Source organism: Blastomyces dermatitidis (assembly GCF_000003525.1).
Source record: "Blastomyces dermatitidis ER-3 genomic scaffold supercont1.6, whole genome shotgun sequence".
NCBI lineage: Eukaryota > Fungi > Ascomycota > Eurotiomycetes > Onygenales > Ajellomycetaceae > Blastomyces > Blastomyces dermatitidis.
Genome location: NW_025544779.1, coordinates 3,648,510 through 3,666,622, shown reverse-complemented (window position 1 = coordinate 3,666,622; position 18,113 = coordinate 3,648,510). Strand labels below are relative to the sequence as shown.

Genomic DNA, 18,113 nt, shown 5'->3' with positions numbered 1-18,113 from the left:
CTTTATTATTATCAATAGCCTATGTCTACAACGCTCAATGACCCGATTTGCGGGTAGGGAGCTGGGCGAGGTTGTTAATATTGTCCAGATTATTTTATTGAATATCTCGGGATTTTGATCCCCCCCCCCCCCCCCCGGCACCCACCCAAAAAAAAAAAAAAAAAAAAAAAAAAAAAAAACCTAACCAACCAAAATAACCAGGGCATAAACGGCCTCCTCGCCCTCCAATCCTCGCTCACCACCCACACCGCGCCAGCCATCCACACAACCCTGAAATCCGACAAACCCCTGCGCAGCCTCTTGACGTTCCCGAGCGCCGAGGCCCGCTACGCACGCGGCAAGCACTTCTTCACGCAGATCTACGCGAACCACACGGAGCGGGTGCTCTCGTCGATGAGCGCGAGTTCGGCGGGCGACCTGAGCTATTTCGCGGTGTCGAGCATCTATGGCGAGTTGATGGCTGAGATGCGGATTCTGGACGGGCGAGAGACGGTGTTGCTGGAGTTTGTGTGTTGTTTGGCGGATGTGGTTGGGGCGCAGGCGAAGGGGTGAGTTTTATTTTATTTTTTATTTTTTTTAATTTATTCTTCTTTCTATTAATTGATGATTGATGATATATATATATATATATATATATCGGCGTTGGGGTTAAGGATGATTTGGCTAACGTCCACGAATTTCTTACTGTGATGATGGTGGGAAATAGACACTTCTTCGGCTGCCGGAATCTGGGCATCACGGGGCCGGAGATCCGCGGGGCGATTGAGATGGTGCGGGAGCTCGCGGGCCAGTTGGGGCTTGTTTCGTTTCTGGAGGAGGTGAGCGGGGAAGAAGAAGGAGGGGCGTTTCGGTTTTTGAAGAAGGCGGGTTCGTGGTGATGGGGTGGAGATGAGGGATGAGGATAGAGAGATATAGTAGAGGAGATCAGGATAGAGATATGATATAGTAGATGAGCCCTTTGATTCGATATAGGGGTCGGTTGCCATTTTGAGGTCGAATGAGCTTGTGTCTCTTAGTCCGGGGAGGTGTTTTTCATATCGTTTTGCATGTGCAATTACAGCCTGTTGTGAGGTATATTAGATTGATTTTAAATCAATTGTTTTTCTTTTCTATTCATTCCTGTTTTCTTCCCAGCAAAGGCTGGCTTAGGAGACAAAGCCAAAAATGAAAATAGAAATAAAATAAAAATAAAATAAAAATAAAAATAAAAAAAGAGGTTGCAAAACCAATTTTGAAAGAAACAATTCCATTCAGGTAACTTAGGCCATCAGCTTCGTTCACACGTTACACGTTACACAGGAACAAGACCTCGGGAACTTCTGGAATTTGGAAGTGGGCAATCATTCGATCCTCTTCGTGTATTGTCTGTATGTATGTGTATGTTCTGTTATTAGAGTAGATCAGTCAGCTCCCCATTTCTGATTTATCTGATATAGAGGTATTGATGATAGATAGATGACTGTATAAACAATAAATACAATTCCCGCTGGTTGGACGTGGAAGTAATAGGAATATAGGTGGATAGATAGTGATAGACTTCGATCTAAGATGATCTTCGGCAGGGAAGAGATAACTAATCTATATAATTCCCGGCTGATTGTATGTATGCATGTATGTATGTATGTATGTATGTATGTATGTATGTATGTATGTATGTATGTATACTCGTATACTCGGTCAGCCCGAGCGGGGCTGCGCCTCCGACGACGCGTACAGTTGCCAACAACTGGTACGCATACCACCAGTATATCTACCTAGGTGAAATGTCTCAGTTTCCATCCAACCATGTATTGTTATGTAGTATCTTAATACTTAGTTATAACCTCGTATCTGTATGTATCTGTATGTATAAGTACTCCATACTTCCATACTCCATCATACGGAGGATGTTACTACGTAGATAGGGCTTAGTCCCAACAAAGGAGCAGGAACCCACTTTTGTTCAGCCGGGAAAATGGTGGGGCCCGCCTTTCCTCAACAGGAGCAACGGTTGCACAACGTGACGGGATGCAGGGCTGTGATTGGCCAGCGCAGACCTCCATCGCGCCCCCCCCCCCCCCCCACCCGTGGACCGGACCGACTGTGGACCCTCTTTCCTCCGCGCTGGAACCTTCCCGCCCAGAAGAAGTTATATACTGGAAAACGACGACACCCGCACGGAAAACTGGAGACCTGTTTCATTTTCCGGATATCCTCATATGGTTATATAGTTATATATGTATATACATGTATATATATGTATCTATACAGTAGTAATAATGGTAATGATACGGTGGATGCCCGGCCTGGTGTGGGGTTGGGCTTCTTTTACTTCTCCCTCTTCTTTTCTTTCTTTCTTTTCTTTCTTTCTTTCTTCTCTCCTCCTCGCTCGCTACATCACATAGAAGGGAAGGGCTATACAACTTTTTTTTCTTCATACTCCTATCCTACCTCCCTCCCATCTCCCTCCCCCTCTCTCACCATCTCCCCGTGTCTCCGCGTGTGCTGCGACGAGAGAGTTGGCTGAAGAAGAAGAAGAAGAAGAAGAAGAAGAAGAAGATATAACTAGGGATTGACGGAATTGACATCCCTGGTGTGATCTGCGCCGGACTAGCATTGGCATTGCTTGTTTTGCAGTGAGTCTCATTCTCCTGCCAACGACTCACCACTCACAACCTTGAGACGGTCAACGTGGACGGGCTGTTGGCTGTATTTTTATGTCTGTCTTGGCTACCCCGCTGACAATCTCTCTCTCTCTCTATACAGCCTACAGTAGGATCTCCAGAAATCTAAGTCAAGCCCTGTATATACATTATATATACATTATACATATAGATTAGAGACAACTCAATGGCCGATTTTGGCTCCGACCTCTCCTCTTCCTCTTCCTCCTCCTCCTCCTCGCCTCCCACCCCCCCCACGTACAACCACCATGACATGAACCTGAGTGAAAAGGAGGCCTTTGACGCCTACATCCGCCCCAACGACAGCTACACCCCGGACGGCGTGTACTGGGCCGACCTGCCCCTGTACCGGCGCATCGCCTTCGTCTGCAAATATGACGCCGCGGAGGCCGCTAGGGAGTTTGCCGGCTTCTGGACAATGTTCAAGCAGGACCCGCTGGCCCCCGTCGCGTACTATTTTAGAAACATGGTGCTTCCGGGCGCTGGGCTGGGACTTGAAGGGTGAGTGCCATTAGTGCCCGTTGAGTGGGTCGTTTATCCATGAGACCGGACTGCCCAGCCCTTGGCGGCTGGGTTAGGAATGCTGGGCATTGCTTAGCATTGACTCCCGAAAAGAGACGAAGCTAACTAACTTCCTCTTGACCATGTAGATACGTTCTATTTTCCATTGGGAATATCAAGCCGTTGTTCCAAAGGGCATTTCCGGAATGTTGGGCCACGAAGGAAATCTGCAATCCCACCTGGATTGCCGCCGTGGAGTATCTGGAGATTTGCGGAATCATTGTTGGCCAGATAATAGTTGGCATCATTGGTGACTGGTATGAATTAGTTATGAAAATATATTCATACACATATGTACATTCGATTTTTACTAACTCCATCTAGGGTTGGACGACGATTTGGCCTCATCCAAGATGCCGTTATCATGCTTCTCGGGCTGGTGATGATCACTGCGGCCTGGGGCGTCACCCAAAATGGCTGGGTTATCTGCTATGTCTGGTCCCTCTTCTTCTACGGTATAGGAGTCGGTATGTATTATCAGCTTTAGATCGTGAGGAAAAATGATTATATCGTTTGTCTAATAAATCCCGTGTATATAGGAGGAGAATACCCAATGACAGCTACCAGTGGGATGGAAAACGCCGTGGGTTCTGGCAGAGTCTCCAACAAGGAGGATCGACTCCATCGTGGCCGCAAAGTGACCAGCGCCTTTTTGATGCAAGGCTGGGGCCAGTTCTTCAACCAGGTCCTCTTGATTATCCTCCTCCTCTGTTTTCACCACGGTAGCGGGAACCCGCCTTACTCGACCGTGGCCGCCCAATGGACTTATCGTGTCTCTTTCGCCATCCCTGCTGTCGGCACCCTTTGGCTAGTTTACTACCGTTACTTCAAGATGAAAGCAGCCAGCAAACAGCTGTCGATTGCCAAGGCTAAGGCTAAAGTAACAGGCTACGACACCCAGTCTCTGGTTCTGGCTTTCAAATACTTTGGCCCCCGTCTAATAGCTACCGCAGGTAGTTGGTTTGCAAATGATGTGTTCTTTTACGGTAATAAGCTCTTCCAGAGTGAGTTTATTGCTGTCATTAGTCCGAATTCTAATTCGATTATGCCGGGTTGGTTATATAACCTGATCAACGTTGGCGTTTCGCTTGTGGGATATTATATGGCTGGTATGTGCGATCGATCAACTAGACCCTGTCATCCTCCCTTTATCCGTTTGCTAATGGCAATTCAACAGCTTTCTTCATCGACAACAAACTCTATGGCCGAAAAAGGATGCAGCAAGTCGGATTCCTAATGGATTTCATCTTCTTCATCATCCCCGCCTTCAACTTCGAATACTACACCTCCCCAGAACACATCCACGCATTCCAGGCCATGTACTTCCTCAGCAGCTTCTTCAACCAATTCGGGCCCAACGCAGTCACCTTCCTCGTCGCAGCAGAGGTATTCCCCACCCCCATCCGTGCAACAGCCCACGGGTTTGCCGCCGCAGTTGGTAAGCTCGGTGCCCTCCTCGCCGCCGTCCTCTACAACTACATCGACACCCAAACCAAATTCTACGTCGTCCCCTGGTTCGGCCTGGCAGGGATGGTCATCACCTGGCTCTTCCTCCCAGATACCACAGGGCTGGACCTCAAGGAACAAGAGCGCCGCTGGCACTACCTCCGCAGCGGGCGCGAGAGCGAATACCACGGCCCCGCCGTACACCCGAAGCATCTGTCGCTCTGGGAACGCTTCCGCGGCGCGGGCAAGTACTACGACGCCGATCTGGACTATAAGCGCAAAGTCGACGAGATGCGCGGGGACTGGGAGGCGCTCATGGCGCGCCGGGCCGCGGAGGAGCTGCAGTTTGAAGGGGAAGACTTGGATGAGGGCCTTAAGCACGCGCATGTCCTGTCGTATTTCGAGCGGACGAGCCCGATGATTTTTGTGAACGAGAAGCAGGCCGCCGTTGCCGCCGCTGCTGCTGCTGCTAGTGACGTTAGTGATGTTAGTGATCGTGATGAGAACGGCGGTGACTCGATGGGTGATGTTATTTCACCGGCACGGCTTTCCGAAGAGATGTTGCCACCGCCGAAGGCGGATTTGGGGAGCAATATTTCTTGAGTAGAGTAGAGGTGTGCTCTGTTTACATTCCCCCCCCCCTAAACCTCCAATCTCATTTTCGACTTTTGATTCGTATATTTTTGACACTTTCTTTTTTTGAGATTGTTCATCTGAGTTCTGTTTGGCTATCATATTACCCCACATACATGACTAAAAAAGAAAAAAGGCGCAAATTACTTATACAATGATTTAACCATGATATCATATTCAGGCATCTGTTTTGGTTGATGAATTTTAGTTATTGTTTTTCTTTACATACATGGGTACATATCCCTCCCATTATACAGGTATATGCATATACATGTACAGTACATACATATATATATATATATATATTTTCCTGTTTTGACTTTATGAGCTAACACACTTAATCTCCTTACTTTTTGGGCGTGCATGCTACGCACAATTTAAGGTTTGATAGCAGCCCGTCTACGGGCTTGTCCTTTGTGAATCCGATAAGCTTATCGCACTTAAGGTTTCAAGCTACGTCAACCCCCAGCTCACGATCGACTGTTTTGGCGCACTTTTCCAGATCTATCGTATCAAGATGCGTCCAAAGCGTGCAGATTACCCGGAAGTCTGCTGCAAGAATCCTTAAAATAAGGCAGTACACAGCAGTCCTACTTCAGTTTATCTAATCAAACAGTACAGCTTTCTTCCCTTTTTGTTCTTGGAGGCTGGAGGGGTCTCCTCGGTTAGCCGGGGGAAACCATGATAGTCCGATTGGAGACCCCTTAGGGAAAGCTCGAATCACCGCGACTATGACCAATTAACCCCTTGACATGCAGGGCTATCTATTTTGTGAATTCTATACGGAAGATGAGACCAAGCTCGACGCGCGGACAAGCCATTGCTGTATCGCTGACTATGAAAGCTACGGCTGCACTCTACTGGGTCATGTAGAACTCAATTAACGAGATCCGGAGTTCACCGGAGTTGTGTCCTGCTCTTTGGCTCATTATGCGTTCATAGGTTGGAATACGATGGCATCATTGGGCTACGTTGAACTGTTCAGCCGATTGTACAGTACATCTACCTCTTCACCTAAGGGAGTTGTGCTAGGCATGGCTCATTTCAACTTTCGCCTCCCCTCCATCCATCCCATTCAAATCATGCAGGATTTTTGGCTTTTTCGGGATTAGCGATATGGCCCTTTTTCATGGCCGTATTAAGTTGAAAACAAGCCCTCCCTGATCATCTATACCCCCAAGCACTTCTTTCCGTTACTGCTGCTACCCATCCTGACACCAAGGTCATTATAACCCCCTATATACACCAACGACAATGTCTCTCAAACAAACGGTCATAGGGCTCCTTGCGAGCGCTTACGCCATCATCGTGGTATCAGCACAAAGGAGTATCACGTATGCAGATGGCATCGTGGTCCCTGCATCGGTTCCAACAGTCACCGGCATCGATGTCTCCCGTGGCTCGTTCACAGGCACACCAACTGTTACTGGCGCTTTGTCGGGAACGGCCATTTTGGGGACGGCTATCTCGCCCAAGCCTGCTCCGGCAAATGCAACAACGTATCCTAGCGATGGACGGCTTCATGATCCCCAGCCTGCTCCATACGTCCCCGGAGGCGGCCTTGGGACGAATGGCACAATGCCCGTTTATAATGCGAAGAGTGACTATGATTTCCAATCTCTTGTACGTGTTTACACTCGCCACCTCCTTCTTTTTCCTTTTTCTTTTTTTCCCCCTCATTGAGATGTCTCTGTAAATCACGCGGGAGCATAAGACACTCATCTAACGCAGTTGATATGGATGTGCTAGGCGCTCGCCCTGTACTTCAAATGGATAGAGCTCGATCTCCTCGACTACGGCTTATCCCACTTCTCCCAAAAAGAATTGACAAACGCCAACCTGTCCAGCGAAGACCGCTATCTCATTAGTTTCATGAGCGAGCAAGTAGTCGGCCACGCAACGATGCTCACCAACATCCTCGGCCGCGCCGCGCCCAAGCAATGCAACTACAACTATCCAAACTTCACCGACGTCCGCGAATGGCTCGACTTCTCCCAGAAACTCATCCGCAACAACGAGGCCGGCGTCTACGGCTTCCTCCCGCACCTCACCTCGCGCGAAGCAGCCGCTCTGGTCCTGCGCTCTGTAACCGTCACGGCCCGCCAGCAGGTAATCTTCCGCCAATTCGAAGGCCTCTTCCCCATGCCCGTGTGGTTCGAAGTCGGCATCCCGCAGTCGTGGGCCTGGTCCCTGCTGGCGCCCTACATCGCCTCGTGCCCCACAACCAACCAGTCGCGGCTGGTCTGGCAGAACTTCCCCGCGCTGCGCGTGCTCAGCCAGCCCAACCCGTTCCGCACCAACGGCTCCGCCGCCGTCAACGAGACTCTGGGCCCCTGGCTCAACTCGGCGAACTTCACCGAGATCCCGCCGCGGCAGCGCTGCAATGTCTCCGAGTGCGGGCCAGCCATCACGCAGAACCGCTCCATCCCGCTCTCCCGCCCGGGCCGCCCGGTGCGCCTGCAGTGGGAGGCGCCGGGAAAACCTGTCGGCCCGGGCAATGGCTATGTCACCCATTCCAGCGCGGCGGGCCCGCCGGCGTTTGTGGCGTGGGTGACGCAGCTGAATGTGACGTATTCGCCGCTAACGGATGTGGTCATGATGGGTGGAGGTGTGGGGAACGCGACTAATTCAACCACAGGCGGCGGCGGCGGTGGTGGTCGTGGTGGTCGTGGTAGTGGCCGTAGGGCCCACGGCCGCATAGAGTTCCTAGATCCCCGGCAGGTTAGTGATAACGGGACTACTGGCGGTGGTGGTGGTGGTGGTGGTGCTGCAGGGAGCGGGCTCACGATACAACCAGACCTCTCGACGTACGAGGGCGACCCGGCGATCAACGGGACGATTTTCATTGCGCTTACGGATTCGAATCCGTTCCTTACGCCGTTTAATTTGAGTTTGATTAATCCGCATGTTGTGGCGGGGCCGGCGGTTTATCAGGCTGGGTAAAGAAAGGGGGGGTTAATAAGTGAGGGAGACAGGGGGGTGGGGGGATTGACTTTGTTTCTAATCGTTTCGGAGGAGAGGATGTATGTATACTCTTAAAAAGTTATTTGTTGCTTTTGGGTGTGGTGGGGTTGAAGGAGGGGGAGGGTGTATGAAAAGGGGAAGGGGAGAATGATGATAAGACAGGATAGTTGTTGAGCATGTGTAACTTATGATTTTCCACATATATAGTTATTCATTTTTCTGTCTCTTGGAATTATAAACTGTGCATGTATATGTAAATACATGTAGTTAGGTGAGAGAGATTCAAGAGTTTGATAGTTTGATATTTAGCTGCTATCAATCCACACTGATATAACATACATATATAACATGGCAAGTTAGAAGTTAATTATATTTCATTTACAGCAAGACATGTATCTTTACAACTGATATCAGGGTTTGCTAATATTACATTTCTGATAATTATATATGTTGTGATAACTACTATGAAACATATGAACATGAGATATTTAGTTGAATGTGAAGTGGAATCTGGTGAAAATTTAAACATCAAAATCACAACAAATATAAATAAAACTGACTCAGTGCATATATGAGTAGGGAAGGGGTTGGATAATTAAGTTCGATTGAGTTACAATATCTACCCTTTGCCAATTGATGGCTCTTCTTGCTGGAAGATATTGCAATGATCAGACAACTTGTAACTAGTAATGTCAGGACAGCATATTTAAAAACCAGCACATCAAGACATCTTAAACATCTCCTGCATAGTTACTTACTTACGCTGTACTTATCTATAGTTACCAGATTGCTTTCGCGTCATTCGGTCATTCTCTCTACCTGCAGCACTGCACTTGATAGAGAAATCCTCTGAAACACCTCTCCTCTGCGGGAAGCTGGAATTCGAGCGCGCCTGTAGAGTCACCGACATTCTTGCCAAACAGAACAAGGTCCCCAGAGACATTGGAGATGCATTTGTGAGAGCGATCGACCGACCTGTGCGATGAGATTACTCAGATATATCGACTAGTCTCTCGTTCCAGAAGCTGCTATTTTCAAACAGAAGACGCTCTCATCGAAGAGTACTTTGACATTCTGGAGGACACCGGGCCCATCTTCTTCCAGAAGATGTCTCTTGCGGACTTTAATTCCTACGAGTTTGAGTAGTTATCCTGTATCTCCTCGCTCGCATTGAAGAGGAGAAGAGTTCTTGGGAATACTGTGAAACTGTTGAAGGTGACATTTCCAACCTCACCCACACCGCAACGCTATTTGAGTAATGGCGGATGGCATGATGAAAGGTGTGTTCCAGCACCCTTTCCCCCAATGACTCCTCGAGAACTACGCTTATTTAGGCGCTGGCATGGCGTTGGGATGCCTCATGAGTTTGTTGGCACCAGGCCAGTGGGCGAAAGATATGAATGGCGGGCGCCGCTGATGCGGGGCCGCAGCGGTGTCCCTCATACAATTATCACCTCATACCATGTCACTGAATCGCAGGCGCCGATTCTACGAGGCGAGCTGATGACTATCCTTCGCGTGATATGGTGGAAAAACAAGGTCGTTTTCGATAGAGGTTATCAGGTCCTTCCGGTGCGAGCATGTACATGTACATGTACAGTCCAGTATTTCCATCTATCTCATATAACAACACTACTCAACTTTAAGAGCTATAAATCATACCGCCGAACAATGCTGATTGACATTAATGAACCAGATCCTCCTCTCCGTTCGCCCCGGTTCTTTTCGACTCATCGAAGCCTTCCACAATGGATCCAAATTTGTGTTGCGGTATGGCAAGCCGGTTCCTGTGAAGCTCACTGATCCCATGGAGCATCGGATGGAAGGTGTATAACTGGGCATTCAGGTGGATCCTCTCCACTGTAGATGGAGATGCCCGACAACCTATACACCTACATACTACTTCAAACCTTGTCGGCTAGTTCCTCTAGAGGGCCCTTCCATTGCTAGCCAAGATTCCCGCAACGTCATCTCGGAATGGTTCGGAGAACGGCAAGCAGACTTATCATCAACATCCTCATTGTGCAGTAAACGGCAACCCGCGTATCTCGTCAATTCTCCTGAATCGCATCGCTGTGCCGCGTCTGCTGAATCCAGACTCGCTGCCTAGGGCTACCTATGTGCCGGAAGTAGATGGCCCTTCATCATCACGGACACCATCATTGCCAAAATCCTAGCCACCACCGTCACTGTCGTCGTGGTCGTCCTCACCTGGATCGCCATTGGTGCCGTTTTCATACCCCCCTGTCTATATATAATAAGGCTGCATCCAGCCCAGGGGCGCGTTATTAAACATTTTCAACTACCGATTTTTTGTCGTCTCTCTCTCAAGGCAGACACCAGCATCATCACCTGTGATCCAGATCTGAAAAATTCCTTTGATGACAGGATAGATATTATATTAGTATTAGATATTGAAATTTATAAGATTCTACTCTACTAGAATTAAATATAATGCTAGAAATAATATAGAAAAGAAGAGAAAAGAAATAGGAGGTGACGCGAGTCAGCCACCCAGATATAAGGCGATGTAGCAAAGATGAGAGGAGTGATTAAATATTTTTGTCAAGGGGGTATCCAAAATTTTACAGTCATGAATACGAAGGTAAAACTTCCATCGCGAAAGGATCCGTGTTTGCTCCAGCTAGAGGCAACTTTTTTACCTATCGAGCGCTTGGGATTCGCACTGTTGTTTTCCATTCCCGACGAATTTTTAGCAAAGCCATTCCATTTCCGGAAAGGGGATGTGAACATAACAACGAAGGCGTATGGAAATATTAAAAATATTAAAAAAAAAAAAAAAAAAAGAAAAAAAAAAAGAAAAAAGAAAAAAGAAAAAGAAAAGAAAAAGAAACATACCATTTGATAATAAGTACCTCTCTGTTTCAGCAAATTGGCATGGGTCCCGACTTCCAAGATGCCACCCTCGCCAAAGACGAAAATGACATCGGCGTTTTGGACCGTAGCTAATCGATGCGCGACAACAACCACCGTCCTCCCCTTAGCAGTCCGTTCAATGGCTTCTTGTACATGCTTTTCTGACTCCGAGTCGAGGCTGGAGGTCGCTTCGTCTAGTAGCAGGATGCTGGGGTTGCGGATGAGAGCTCGTGCGATACATATGCGCTGCTTCTGGCCGCCGCTCATTGCTAAACCGCGGAGGCCGACGTCGGTGTTGTAGCCTACATTTTACCAGATAGACGTTGTGAGCATCCTGTGGAGGGGGAGCGGGGGCTTGTAATGTAGGTAGGTGGGATTCCCTGCTACTGACCGTCTGGAAGTGAAATGATGAAGTCATGAATGTTCGCATCTTTACATGCTTTTTGGACATCTTCGTCGGTGAATTGGGTGGGATCAACGCCTAGCAAAACGTTGTCCTTGATGGATCCTTCACAAGGTTGTTAGCAAACTTCCCTCCGTGGATAGATTTCAGGAATGATGTTTTTATTTTTTATTTTTTATTTTTACCTTGGTATAACGCTGGCTCTTGGGATACCAACGAAACAGACTGTCGATAGGAGGACACATCAAGGGTGTGGAGGTCGTGCCCGTCGATTGTGATGGTACCACTTTGGTATTCGTAAAACCTGCAAAGCACGTGGAAATCAGAAAATTGTTTATAAGGATGAGGCAATTAAGGAATACGGCGGATTGAAGGGGGGGCAATACTTCTCAAGCAATCCGATAACGGTCGACTTGCCGCATCCTACTACCAGTGAGTCTCACTCATGCATTTCAGTATTACAGACGATGAAAACGTACCGGATGGCCCAACCAAGGCGGCAAATTGGCCCTTCTCGATCTGTTCGGTATTAGCTTTAGGTCATCTTGTCGGTAGAAAATGATGTCAGAGGTTGGAATATACGCACTGTGAAACTGAGGTTCTTGAACACAGTAATATCCCTCGTCGGATACTTGAAATTGATAGACTTGAAATCGATTTGAGCGCCCCCCTCAAAGCGCCCAACAGTCTTCTTTTCACCATCATTGTTACCTTGGGAGGGCCTGACGCTTAATATCCGATTGGCAGCTCCAGTGGCTTGTGCGATATCTGATTGTTTAATATAATTAGATATATAACCAGAAACGCATATTAATGTCTTGTTAGGCTTACTTGGCGTTACGCTCCCAAATTGTCCCGCCGCTTGGCCTCCCTGTACATGCTTTGTTAGTAACATTAACGCTTCAGAGTGGAGAGAGAGTGCCTGTTTACCATGACCACGGCGATATAAATAACCATGAAGCGAAGAACGTCGTATTCGTAAGTACTCAATAGCTGCGCTCCATACCTGAAAATAGATGTTAGCTATCTTGATTCTTGAGGTCATTCAGTGAGAGACAAATACCAGAAGCATAATGCCATGCATGGAAGTTCTATGCTATCCGCGGCCGCGAAGATCAGCGTTGCAAATCTTGCCTTTTTGAAAGCCTTCGTTACATGGTCTTGTAAAAGATTGGAGTAACGGGTGGTAATAGTATCCTCGAGGGTGAGAGAGGTGACTGTGCGAAATGCTGAAATGGCTTCTGACGCAAACTGCGAGCTGCTCTCGAATACAGCTGCATTCATTTTCTCGAATTGTACCTCGTATCTGACCCGAATAAACATCGCTATAATAATGAGTGGGAACGCAGAAAATATCGCGACTAAAGTTAATTTCCAGCCGAAGAAAAAAGCTACAGATATGCAGCCCATAATGTTGAATACGGAAATCAGCGGGAAAGCCATCTGATGGCCAACAAGTTCTTGGAGCTGTGTCGGATCGGTGGAAACTCGGGCTGCTAAAGAGCCGGTCGAATTTCCTTCTTCGTCGAAAAAATGGATCGGCTTCGTGATGATGTTTTCAAAGTATTCTTGTCGGTATGTGCCGCAAATATACTAACACTGATTAGCTATATAAAGGGCCAGGAGTCAAAATGCAAGCTTACCGCAGACAGGCTAGTTGACGCGAAGCCCAGAATGAAGTAAAAAAGTCCAACGCAAAGGGCAAGTATGAAGAACATTAGGGACCAGAATTCGCTCCGGTTAATTAGCTCATCGCCAGAAAGCTGAAACACGGCCGTGAGTTGTGCAAAGATGTAGCTTTGGATGGCGAAGGCGGCTAGGTAACCAATAATCAGTTATCTATGAACAAGAACAATCATACCTTGCAATATGAATAACCAGAGGGGATATCCTACATCCACAGCCAGCAGCGCCAATGACGATGGCTACATCCAGATACCAGAGCTTTCTCTGCTCCCAAAGGAACAGCCCGACTGAATTGAACAAGGATCTCGCTTTATATGTCGGCTCAGGTTCTTGGTCCGGCTCACCAACGGTGTCCACTCTTGACGCTTCTTGAAGGAGGGTCTGTATATCTTCTACTTGGCTTTTTGGATGGGCGTCACCTTGGACATCAGTATCGTGGTCTCCCATTTCCAGGCGTTGATTTTCAACCAACGAGTGGTATAACCCTTTGAATTCCAGCAGCTTCTCATGTGTTCCCTGCTCAATGCTTTCCCCTCCTTTCAGCACGATAATCTTATCCGCCTTTTTTATCGTAGATAACCGATGGGCGATGGTTATGGTTGTGCGATTTTTGGATACACGGTCAAGTGCTTCTTGAACAATGCGTTCTCCCCGAACATCTATCGAACTTGTGGCTTCATCTAGGATGAGAATTGGTGGCCTTTTAATGATACTTCGAGCAATTGCAAGTCTCTGGCGTTGCCCGCCGCTGAGTTTCAAGCCATTCTCTCCAACCATAGTATCATATCCCTAAGAAGATATATCGTAAGAAACATCGCAGGGCCAAATGGGACAAAATGGAGCTTACCAGCGGCAGCTTTTCAATGTACTCCGAAGCAAAAGCTTCCCGACATGCTTCCTTGACAAGCTCTCTTTTCACCTCTTCTGATTCATTTTCCCACCTTGATCCCACTAGACCATAAGCAACATTTTGGTAGATGGTTGTGTTAAATGTAAACGGTTCCTGTTGAACCAATCCAATTTGGGATCTCCACCATTTAAGATCCAGGTCGTAGAGATCGTGAGGCCCTATTTTGATCGACCCACTATTTGGGGTTATTTCTGTGTCTTGCTCTTTTTCCTTTTGAGGATCCTCCTCACTTTGTGGAGAATGACTTTTTGGTGTAGCGTCGCCCTCGAACTGTGTCTCGATCTGGTACCAACGCTCAAGCAGTGCAACAATGGTGCTTTTCCCGCAACCAGAAGGTCCAACAAGGGCTGTTATTTTTCCAGCTGGAATATCAAGAGTCATGTTGTTGATAATCTTTACATTGGAGCGGGATGGATAGGAGAAATTCACGTCCTCGAAGCGAATATCGGTAGTTGCGACGTCTTGATCTTTCAATCCCGATGTTTTAGGCTTTGGCGCATCAATCATTTCGAAGAAATAGGTAGATGCGCTCACCGCCTTGGATACGGCGATGATAGGGGTTGCAACAAAAGAGAGAGTTGATACCACTATTAGAACCGAAAAAATAACACTAGCGGAGAATCAAGCACATTAGATACCTCAAGCAAGCGAAAGAACAAGGGACATTTGTGATTGGGAAATACACACGTAATAACTGGGCCAACATCAGGAATATTTTTCGATGCAAACTGCCTGACGCCGAACCAGAACGTCAACGCGAAGCTGGAGTACATAGCGAAATTTGACGGAGCGAGCTGCGCGCCGATCTGAGGCGCCAGCCGCATTCCTCGTTTTCGTGATTCCGCAACCCATTCTCCATAACGAGCCGCAAGCCGGCCTTCTGCACAACAAGAGACAATGGTACGAATAGATCCAAGAGCTTCTCCTGCAATCGACGAGGCTTTTTCGTCTGCTTGCTCAACTTTTTTTTGCAGTTTGATATATATCGGAATAAGGGCGCCATATACTATTGATATAAATAAAATAGAGGCGCTTGCAACCAATGTCAAGGACCAGGAGTAACGGAACGCGACTGAGTAAGCACCTATGACCAGGGCCAATGATTGAACAAGTATCGCCAATTTATCCGAGATACCTGCTTGTATCGTATTTGAAGAGGTAGTGATTGTGTTTGTTGGTCTTCCAGGAGGGAGAGTATCAAAAACGCTAATGGGTTGGTTGAAGAGAGCTTGGAGATACGATAGACGAAGGCGGGCAGAGATTCTGATTCCCGTCATTCGTAGACAAAACTGGATGCCGTTAATTTGTATTTTGTAGTCCGGTTCGCGGACTAGGAGCACTGACCATTGAAATATAGCCGAGCAGAAACTTGCCGATAAAGAGGTATACAATATACAACCTGGGGTGTATTAGCCCAGGACGTTCTCCGGACCATCCCCTTATCCGTCTGATAGGTGATGCCGGATGATATGCAAAGCAAGAAGAAGTGAATACATACACACTCTCATTCGCGCTGCTAAGAAACTCCTCTTTGGAGACCCCTGAACCAGGGATGAAATATCGATTGAAATTACTAACAACATTGCCTGAACGGGGAAGGGTATCAGCTAACTTCATCGATCTGTAGCTCTCTCAATTCCGGAGTACAAACCGAATACGATGTTCATCAAAGGTAACGCCTCAATAACGGTAAGTATCTCTGCAAGATAATGGCGCAGGGAGAGCATCGTACCGTTCCTGCTCCAGCGGCACACAGTGTAGCAATTCCCATTAAAATCTTGTCGAGGAGGGTTCCATGGCCTAATATTCTCTTTTTTTTTTTTTGGGAAAAAGGGAAATGTTAGCTAAACATCTCCCACCGACAAGACATCATTAAAGCTCGTCGGTTGCAATGCCTCGAAAAGGGTTGCCCCATACCCAGAAATTCTTGAATGGAGGCTTCTGTTCCGGTTCGGACTGCTGCTTCTCAGCTTCGGCTTGGGTGGTGTTGTTGTCCATCTCGGCGGCAGGATAGCTTGTTTGGAAGCCGAACAAGCAAACATCAGCCCGGGGTTGCCTCTGACCCAGCGGAGAACATTTTTGATTCGCGAGAGGGAGTGACAGGACTTTGATATAATTTTGGCAGTCTAAGCACGGGGTAGCGCGAACCTAGCTCGTATCCAGATTCTTGGCCCCGGGTCCCGACAACCCCGAAAGTGCATACATAGTAATAATGCTGACTGCGTTGGACTTGATCATCATCTAATTCTCTCCTCGTTTCACTGTAAGGGATGCCTGGAGAGTCACATACACCGTACGGTGTGAAACGAGCGTCTGGGGAGCCTCTTCGCCCTGGGCTGATTGTGCGCCCAAATAACCAAGGCGATGCCGTGGGGTCAAGGATGACCTCCATCACAACGAAATCTTGAATGCACGAAGAGCTCGAGAATCAGCCAATTAATTACTGCTCTTTTCAGGGACTCGGGAGCATGGAAAGGCCGTGTTAATATTTCTGTGCTGGCTTGCTTGCTACCTGAACGGGACAGGGTTCCTCATCGAAAGTGCTCTCAGAAGTTAGCTGCCATGGCTGCAATTGGAACAGCGAGAATTGCCTGCAAATTATGCGAAGTCTCCACGCTGTAACTACTTGTTGCTCTGGCTGGTCTGGTCTGGTCTCTGTGTTTGTTATTAGTTACTATCGTAGTGGGGGCTCTACTAGCCGAAACAACGGAGGACTACTGGGGCCTGATTTATGTGGATTATTAATATATTAGTTACTAATAACGACTCTTGCTCTCCTTTGTTTTTCATTTGCAAAGTAGAAAAGCACAAGTAAGATGTTGATGAAAAAATACTATATTTCCTGAGCTGGTAAAAGTTATTTTTCTGAATCATCCATCACTCATACATTCTGTAGTCTACAAATTGAAATATTGTAAAACTGCAATGATGTCTCAGTATTTTTGTTAGTAGAGCACTATTATATTAGGGGTCCACAAATGAAAATACTGTACAAGTGGAGATCAGAGTGCATCAAAAATGCCATAATAGTACTGTAACTTACATATTTCAGAAGTGCTGCAGTGCATGATCCCTACGCGTTCTGGGGGTCGCGTCAAATACTCAAGATTCTCAAGCAGACAGTTTACCCATCTTTTCAATATATATATATATATAAGTTTCTGCCGACAGGTCAGATCCCATGTCAGAACCTTTCCCCACCCTAATCCTTCAACAGTCGTCGGGTCTCTCTCATTCAGTCATAGCACCGCACGGCAACTTGTCATCTTGCAACTCTGTCAGCTAGGTAGTTTTGAGGTGAATATCCCAACACACATCATTCTCATCTACCAACATTGTGCATTCATGGCACTGTTCTTGCTGATGGGAGTTAGAGATAATTGATATCAGATCTGCTGCTGGATCTTTTTTTGAGTGCTGCTTGCATAAAGCTGTGTTGAGCTGTGTGAGCAAGAGGACCTGCGCGGTTGCAGTTCATTCATATTATAATTGCTCGGACAGAAGTTGACTTATGAGCAAAGACCTTTTTAAATGCTTCAAGGACGGCTGTGAATGGATGGCAAGCACCGAAATTCTGCTGAGATTCCAGCGGGCGGCTATTCCATGTGAATAATCTGTTCGAGATCTGTAGATTTTGTTTGCCTGCGGTTATTTTCCGCGTCTTCGAAGAATACGGAGTTGAAAACGACAGTTCCTTTTTTTACCCGTCCTCAACTGCCATGATCCATCTCTACATTCTCCAAAACAAACAATGCGGGGAAAAGCCTGACAACGAGCATTTCGTGGTCAGACTCCCAACCCCTCGTCGTTGTCACCACTCAACCAGTAAAGGATCCGATTTGCTCGGCCCGATGTGCTTCCGCCGTCATCGCTTGTCCCCCGGCTACAGCGTCTCGGCTATCTTCTCCAGAGCCTCTGATCTCGGTATCAAACCACCTCTGGGAATCTAGATATTTACTTGATCGGCGTA

The 18,113-nt window shown here is 47.4% G+C and overlaps 5 protein-coding genes across 5 annotated transcripts in view; 4 read left to right on the top strand and 1 right to left on the bottom strand.

Annotated features, from left to right (window-relative positions):
- BDCG_06334 (uncharacterized protein) overlaps nucleotides 1–1,177 on the top strand; it is a 3,128-nt gene extending 1,951 nt beyond the window's left edge. Inside the window, exons 2-3 of the mRNA XM_045422068.1 lie at nucleotides 202–548; nucleotides 707–1,177. Coding sequence (XP_045277791.1) covers nucleotides 202–208 — 7 coding nt within the window. The 3' untranslated portion in view covers nucleotides 209–548; nucleotides 707–1,177. The remainder of the gene's footprint in view (nucleotides 1–201; nucleotides 549–706) is intronic.
- Nucleotides 1,178–2,196: 1,019 nt separating this feature from the next.
- Nucleotides 2,197–5,628, top strand: BDCG_06333 (MFS phosphate transporter). The gene is made up of 6 exons (XM_045422067.1): nucleotides 2,197–2,615; nucleotides 2,746–3,164; nucleotides 3,314–3,481; nucleotides 3,549–3,691; nucleotides 3,764–4,333; nucleotides 4,402–5,628. Exons 2-6 carry the CDS (start codon nucleotides 2,830–2,832, stop codon nucleotides 5,271–5,273), a joined length of 2,088 nt encoding a protein of 695 aa, XP_045277790.1. The 5' UTR covers nucleotides 2,197–2,615; nucleotides 2,746–2,829; the 3' UTR covers nucleotides 5,274–5,628.
- Nucleotides 5,629–5,645: 17 nt separating this feature from the next.
- On the top strand, nucleotides 5,646–8,634 carry BDCG_06332 (rds1). Its single transcript, XM_045422066.1, has 2 exons — nucleotides 5,646–6,926; nucleotides 7,053–8,634. Exons 1-2 carry the CDS (start codon nucleotides 6,558–6,560, stop codon nucleotides 8,244–8,246), a joined length of 1,563 nt encoding a protein of 520 aa, XP_045277789.1. The 5' UTR covers nucleotides 5,646–6,557; the 3' UTR covers nucleotides 8,247–8,634.
- A 412-nt stretch (nucleotides 8,635–9,046) lies between these two features.
- BDCG_06331 (uncharacterized protein) lies at nucleotides 9,047–10,692 on the top strand. The gene is made up of 2 exons (XM_045422065.1): nucleotides 9,047–9,839; nucleotides 9,964–10,692. The coding sequence occupies exons 1-2, from the start codon at nucleotides 9,573–9,575 to the stop codon at nucleotides 10,099–10,101; spliced, it is 405 nt and encodes a 134-aa protein (XP_045277788.1). The 5' UTR covers nucleotides 9,047–9,572; the 3' UTR covers nucleotides 10,102–10,692.
- On the bottom strand, nucleotides 10,634–16,823 carry BDCG_06330 (ABC multidrug transporter). Its single transcript, XM_045422064.1, has 19 exons — nucleotides 16,061–16,823; nucleotides 15,876–15,953; nucleotides 15,795–15,822; nucleotides 15,642–15,729; nucleotides 15,488–15,542; nucleotides 14,831–15,432; nucleotides 14,081–14,753; nucleotides 13,443–14,022; nucleotides 13,191–13,363; nucleotides 12,611–13,140; nucleotides 12,478–12,553; nucleotides 12,379–12,418; nucleotides 12,134–12,315; nucleotides 12,027–12,066; nucleotides 11,934–11,970; nucleotides 11,733–11,851; nucleotides 11,536–11,652; nucleotides 11,127–11,446; nucleotides 10,634–10,953 (listed from the first exon to the last, which is right to left on the bottom strand). Exons 1-19 carry the CDS (start codon nucleotides 16,139–16,141, stop codon nucleotides 10,927–10,929), a joined length of 3,846 nt encoding a protein of 1,281 aa, XP_045277787.1. The 5' UTR covers nucleotides 16,142–16,823; the 3' UTR covers nucleotides 10,634–10,926.
- Between the last annotated feature and the right edge of the window lie 1,290 nt (nucleotides 16,824–18,113).

Coding starts and splice junctions, on each gene's coding strand:
- BDCG_06330 (XM_045422064.1), bottom strand. CDS start 16,141: ATGGACAACAACACCACCCAAGCCGAAGCTGAGAAGCAGCAGTCCGAA. Junction 12,554..12,610: donor TGCATGGCATTATGCTTCTG/GTATTTGTCTCT, acceptor ATCTATTTTCAG/GTATGGAGCGCAGCTATTGA. Junction 11,447..11,535: donor CATCATTTCACTTCCAGACG/GTCAGTAGCAGG, acceptor GGTAAAATGTAG/GCTACAACACCGACGTCGGC.
- BDCG_06331 (XM_045422065.1), top strand. CDS start 9,573: ATGACTCCTCGAGAACTACGCTTATTTAGGCGCTGGCATGGCGTTGGG. Junction 9,840..9,963: donor GAGGTTATCAGGTCCTTCCG/GTGCGAGCATGT, acceptor TTAATGAACCAG/ATCCTCCTCTCCGTTCGCCC.
- BDCG_06333 (XM_045422067.1), top strand. CDS start 2,830: ATGGCCGATTTTGGCTCCGACCTCTCCTCTTCCTCTTCCTCCTCCTCC. Junction 3,692..3,763: donor CTTCTACGGTATAGGAGTCG/GTATGTATTATC, acceptor CCGTGTATATAG/GAGGAGAATACCCAATGACA. Junction 4,334..4,401: donor TGTGGGATATTATATGGCTG/GTATGTGCGATC, acceptor GCAATTCAACAG/CTTTCTTCATCGACAACAAA.
- BDCG_06332 (XM_045422066.1), top strand. CDS start 6,558: ATGTCTCTCAAACAAACGGTCATAGGGCTCCTTGCGAGCGCTTACGCC. Junction 6,927..7,052: donor ACTATGATTTCCAATCTCTT/GTACGTGTTTAC, acceptor TGGATGTGCTAG/GCGCTCGCCCTGTACTTCAA.